Raw genomic sequence first — 5940 nt, 5'->3', positions numbered from 1 at the left:
CCCCCTTGACCTGTCCGTCCTCCCTGGACTGACCTATCTCCTCCCTACCTCCCCGCCTACACTCACCTTTACTGGCTCCATCCCTGCCTCTTTGACCTGTCTGTCTCCTCTCCACCTATCTTCTCCTCTATCCATCTTCTATCTGCCTCCCCCTCTCTCCCTGTTTATTTTAGAATGCCCTTTCCCTTCCCCCATTTCTGAAGAAGGGTCTAGGCCCGAAACGTCAGCCTTCCTGCTCCTCTGATGCTGCTTGGCCTGCTGTGTTCATCCAGCTCTACACCTTGTTATCTCAGATTCTCCAGCATCTGCAGTTCCTACTATCTCGGAATGGAAACATTAACTGTTTCTCCATGATGCAACCAGATCTGCTGAGTTCGCCAGCACTTTGTTTTTACAAACACCTTGAAAGACCCTTCTTTATTGATACAATAAAGGTAAGGGCCAGTCAACCCTCCTGTACTCGATAGGAATTGGCTTTAACAAAGAGCTAAAACCTTTGGGATTTCAGTGTTGCAATAATAACATGATTTAATATAGATTTAAGAAAACCAAATAAAAAAAAATCCTGGAAAACTGAAAAGAACAAACATGTGGATAGGTCCCACATCATTAGAAAGTGATGAATTAATGGAGACAGTTTCAGGTGAGACTACTTCAGAACGAACACTTCCCAGCACAAACACTAACCCCGATTACACCCTCTCCTGACCAATCAATGTGTGTTATGTATGTGGTTATTTAAAAAATGAAGTTAATATTTTGTCAACCTCCCCCGTTGGTCACACTCTTGGTGAAATATAATTTCTAGCTCAGCTTGGATTGCAAAACACTGTCTTATCTTTACCAATGTAGGGGAAATTTGAAGCTACAGGTTCACTTCCAGTCAGGAACAGATCACAGTTTTATACTAATCTCTGATTTGAAGCATATTTCCAGCATTCATCATTGTTCTTCCTGTGACTCTAAACCCTATTGTAAATGAGATTCTATTCTGTGTCTAGGAGCTCTAAACCATGGAAGACAGTGGCTGGGACACATTTCTTACACACCAGGGCTTTGCTGTCAGAGAAGACAGACAAGAAACACCAAAGTGCCATTTGTCTCCCTCAGTGTAACCCTGAAGGATGTGTCCAGGCTGAAGTTCTGTTGCTGTTGTACAATCCTCCCTCAGCTCCAGGTGATATTAAACACTTGGGAGAAATATGACAATCTCCACTGACATGTTTGAAGCAAAACTGATTTATTTGACATTTCTTCAGAACGTTAAACTCCGGTCTAATATAAAAGGTTCTCAGCATCATCAGAAACAAACTTCAATGGTCAGAATAAAAACATCAGAAAGTTACAGCACATATCAAGGCCACTTGGCCCATCATGTTTGTGTTGGCTGAAATAGAACTATCCAGGCTGATCCCATTCTGCTGATATCAGACCATAGCCCCGTGTGTTCTGCATTTCAAGCATATCCATGTTATTTCTAAAAAATAATGTGGGTTTCTTTCTGTATCTCCTCCTCAGGCTGTGAGTTCGAGCTCCCCACCATCTCTGGATGAAATGATTTCTCACCTCCCCGTCTTTCTGTAAATTACTTTAAATCTAAAACCTCCAGTTATTGGCCTCCCTCTAAATAAATAGCTCTTTTCTATCCACTCTCTTTGGACTCCTCATTATCTTATCATTTCAATTAAATCTCACCTTGGTCTCCTCTGTTCCACAAAAAAACAACCCCAGCCTATCCAATCTTTTGTCCGAGCTAAAATTCTCCAATCCTGGAAACATCCTCATTAATTTCCTCTGTACCGTCTCTGATGTGACCACGTCTATCCTGGAATGGGGGACCAGAGCTGAGTGCAGTACTTTAGCTGTGGTCAAATGTGTGTTTTCATCAATCACAAGCACTACGTCCCTGGCATCACAGGTGGGCAAGGTGACGAAGAAGCCATTTGGCACGCTTGCCTTTGTTGGTCAGAGCACCAACTCCAGGAGTTAGGATGTCATGTTACAGCTGTACAAGACATTGGTGAGGCTACATTTGGAATACTGCATACAATTCTGGTCACCCTGGTATAAGAAGGATGCTATTAAACTGGAAAGGATGCAAAAAAGATTGACTAGGATATTACCAAGATTGAAAGATTTGAGTGAGAAGGAGAGGCTGGATCGCCTCGTACCTAATTCCCTGGAGTCTAGGAGGCTGAGGGGTTGATGTTATATAGGTTTATAAAATCATGAGGAACACAGATAAGGTGAATGGCCAAGGTCTTTTTCCAAGTGTAGATGAGTCCAGAACTAGAGGGTATGGGTTAAGTTGAGAGGGGAAAGGTTTAGTAGGGTCCTGAGGGACAACTTTTACACACAGACGGTGGTTCGTATTTGGAATGAATTACCAGAGGTACTGGTAGAGGCGCGTACAATTATGACATCCAAAAGATGTTGAGACAAGTATGTGGATAGGAAAGTTATAAAGGGATATGAGCCAAACAGGACTAATTCAGTTTAGTAAACCCAGTCAGCATGAATGAATTGGGCAAACGGGCCTGTTTCTGTGCTGTCATTCTCATTATCCTGGTTTTCCCACATGGAAATGGATGTGCACTTGTGGGACTGGGATACACTACCATGTGTTTGTTTATTAACTAAACCAAAATAAACTTCAGATTAAAACCAAGAATGATTCATTAGCTACTCATCAATCAACTTCTTCCATTACACAGAATTCACCTTATTTAACAGAAAGTTAACCAAAATGTTTTTCTTAATTATTGTTATTGAAACATGGCAGATTTTAATTTGCTGAACACTTATTTTCACTGTTACAATCGCTCGTAGTTAGATTTATCTTTAACAGCTACACGTGATGCATTCAACACTGACTGTAATTAGATAAATAAATTGATTTCAGTTGATGATAATTACTCTAGTCTCACTTTCTAGCTGATTAAAGTGATGACCAGAACTGCCCTCAGTACTCCATCTGTGCTCTAACTAGTGTTTTCTAAAGTTCCAGCTCTTATATTCGAGGCTCAACCAAATGCCTCACTGATCTCCTTACCTGCCTGTCCAGCCACCTTCAAGGATCTGTGGATGCCACTCTTGAGTTCTCGCTGTGCCTTGACATTTCTCAGTATCCGACCAGTTATTGTGCATTTTCTTTGCCCTGTTGGCCCCCTTCCCTCCCAGATTCATTATCTCCAGAATTAATTTCATTAGCCATGTTTCTGTCTCTGAGTTGTCTATTAACATCATGCAGTCTACAGCTTTATTCCTCATTGGCCACCACAACTTCTTTGCTATCTACAAATTTCTTCATCATGGCCTCTACATTAAAGTCTAAATCCTTGATATATACCACACAACTGTGGAACCTGGTGGAAATGAGCAGCCAGACAAGGTTCAGTCCCGGATGTAGTTAACAGTAGAATCCATTTGCTGCTCTCGCAGGTGAAGTTGCTGGTGTCTCAGGAGGCTGTGTGACTGAGTGAATCCTTTACCACACAAGGAGCACGTGAACGGTCCCTCCCCCGTGTGAATTTGTTGATGTTTCAGCAGATTCTGTTTACTTTTAAACCTCTTCTCACAATCAGAACACTGAAAAGGTCTCTCATCAGTGTGAACAAGTTGGTGTGTGGTCAGGTGGGATGATTGAGTGAATCTCTTGCCACACAGCGAGCAGATGTATGGTCTCTCCCCAGTGTGAACTCGCTGGTGGATCAGAAGGTCAGATGAATCAACAAATTCCTGTTTGCAGTCAGCACAGGAGAATGGCCTCTCCCCAGTGTGAAGTCGACGGTGTCTCAGCAGGTGGGATAATCGAGTGAATCCTTTCCCACAGACAGAGCAGGGGAATGGCCTCTCCCCTGTATGAGTGTATTGGTGTTTAAGAAGATGCTTTCTGCTTTTAAATTTCTTCTCACAGTCAGGACAGCCAAAAGGTCTCTCATCAGTGTGAACAAGTTGATGTGTCAGAAGGTAGGATGAACTAGTGAATCCCTTCCCACACACAGAACAGATGAATGGTCTCTCCCCAGTCAGAGCACGTTGGTGGTTCAGTAAATCCTTTTTACTTTTAAAGCTCTTCAAACAGTCAGAACATTTAAAAGGTCTCTCATCAGTGTGAACTAGTTGGTGTGTCAGGAGATGGGATGACTGAGTGAATCCTTTCCTACACACTTTGCAGATGAATGGTCTCTCGCCAGTGTGACTGCGTTGATGTATCAATATATCCTTTCTGCTTTTAAAACTCTTCTCACAGTCAGAACATTTAAACGGTCTTTCATCAGAGTGAACCTGCTCGTGAGTCCGGAGGGTTGACAAAGCATTAAATCCCTGTCCACACACGGAGCAGGTGAATGGCTTCTCCCCAGTGTGAACATGCTGGTGTGTGTAGAGGCTGGATGACTGAGTGAATCCCTTCCCGCACACCAAGCAGCTAAAAGGCCTCTCCCCTGTGTGACTGCGTTGATGAGTTTCTAACCCTGATGGGTAACGGAATCCCTTCCCACAGTCACCACATTTCCATGGTTTCTCCATGGTGTCAGTGTCCTTAATTCTTTCCAGGTTCAATGATTGACTGAAACTGATGTCCACAGACAGATCACATGGACAGTCTCTCCCCGTTGTGGATGGTGTAATTAATTTTCGGGCTGAGGAACCAATTAACACTCTTTCAAACTATCCCTCGAGTCTGTGTGTCTCAGTGCTTTTGCAGTCACACTGATGATTTTCGCAGAGATAGGCATTTCTCCCTGCACATTCAGAAGCCAATAATGTCCAGATTCTGATTAATTGAGTGAGTGTCAGATTTTGATGTGATGCATTGTTTCACCTCTTGGATGTAAATACAACCTTCTGAATACCCTGCAAAAAGAGTTTAAAATGAAATAATTAGAGTAGGAAATAAACAAATAGGCTGTTCAGTCCAATTACTCTGCTGTTTTTATGTTTTCCCTTTCATTTCATTCACCTCATCTCAGTTTTCCGACATATTTTTCTAATCCCTTCTTCTCAGACCATTCTCGTTTACTTTTGAATACACTATTTGCTGAATTCCACATTTTAATCATTCCAAGTGAGGAAATTTCACTTGGAAACATTCTCTACATATTGGCCCCGTCCAAAACACTTATCATTTTAAACTGATGACCCTTCCTCAAAGGCCCCAATCTGTTCAGTCTTTCCCAACGGCTGCATTATTTTAAGTTTATAAACCCCCATCTGCGTCGTTGCAGAATGGAGATTGGGAAGAGACAAACATTTCTCCGGATTGCAGTTTGAAGATCCTCCCCTTCTCGCCTCCTACAAAAGGAGTTTATAAAACCCATCTATGTCAGTCCAGTTTCCCCCTTGCAGCTCACTGTCCCCGCTCTTCACAAACTCCGATACCGGGAGTTCCTTCCCCGGCCTTTGCGGCCACACACCCTGTTCCCAAAGGAAGCCGCCCCGTCCAGCTGCCGGTTCCATCGCTCCTTCCGCCCGGACCGCAAACTCAGCATCAGGACTGCGCATACTCCACGCATTCCGTTTGCGCATCACTCGCCTGTGAGATAGATAGGGGACCATTAGCACCGCGAGGGATGGTGGGTAATGATACCGCCATTCATCCCGCCTAATTGTAGTTTGTAACCTGTTTCGAAGTTGTGGGATGGAGACGAGGGGGAGGAGGTACAAATAATAAATGAAACAATTTTTACATAAATCCAACTCCTTGATTTTTTTCATCATCCACCAATAAGGAAGAGAATGTGAATATGCGGAGGAAGAATACACCATCCAAACAGCAGCAATGACAGCAGAATTCAAACCTACAGTCACATCTGAACTCAGCAGTGTCTCAGCGGATTGGATGAACAGCCCATGCAGAGAAGATAGAAACAGCTTCCGTTTGGTGTTATTGCAATGATCATGTAACCTTCCCTGTAAACTTTCAAACAAAGTAAATAC

General features: G+C 43.1%; 1 protein-coding gene across 1 annotated transcript in view; it reads right to left on the bottom strand.

Moving 5' to 3' along the window:
* Positions 1-5478, bottom strand: part of LOC109916309 (gastrula zinc finger protein XlCGF8.2DB-like) — a 13643-nt gene extending 8165 nt beyond the window's left edge. Inside the window, exons 1-2 of the mRNA XM_048619133.1 lie at positions 4964-5478; positions 3053-4857 (exon numbers count right to left, since the gene is read on the bottom strand). Coding sequence (XP_048475090.1) covers positions 3394-4530 — 1137 coding nt within the window. The 5' untranslated portion in view covers positions 4531-4857; positions 4964-5478 and the 3' untranslated portion in view covers positions 3053-3393. The remainder of the gene's footprint in view (positions 1-3052; positions 4858-4963) is intronic.
* Positions 5479-5940: the final 462 nt, after the last annotated feature.

This window comes from Rhincodon typus, chromosome 42 (assembly GCF_021869965.1).
Source record: "Rhincodon typus isolate 14 chromosome 42, sRhiTyp1.1, whole genome shotgun sequence".
NCBI classification, from domain to species: Eukaryota; Metazoa; Chordata; class Chondrichthyes; order Orectolobiformes; family Rhincodontidae; genus Rhincodon; species Rhincodon typus.
The sequence above is the reverse complement of the archived record's forward strand: the minus strand, read 5'-3'. Positions and strand labels throughout refer to the sequence as shown.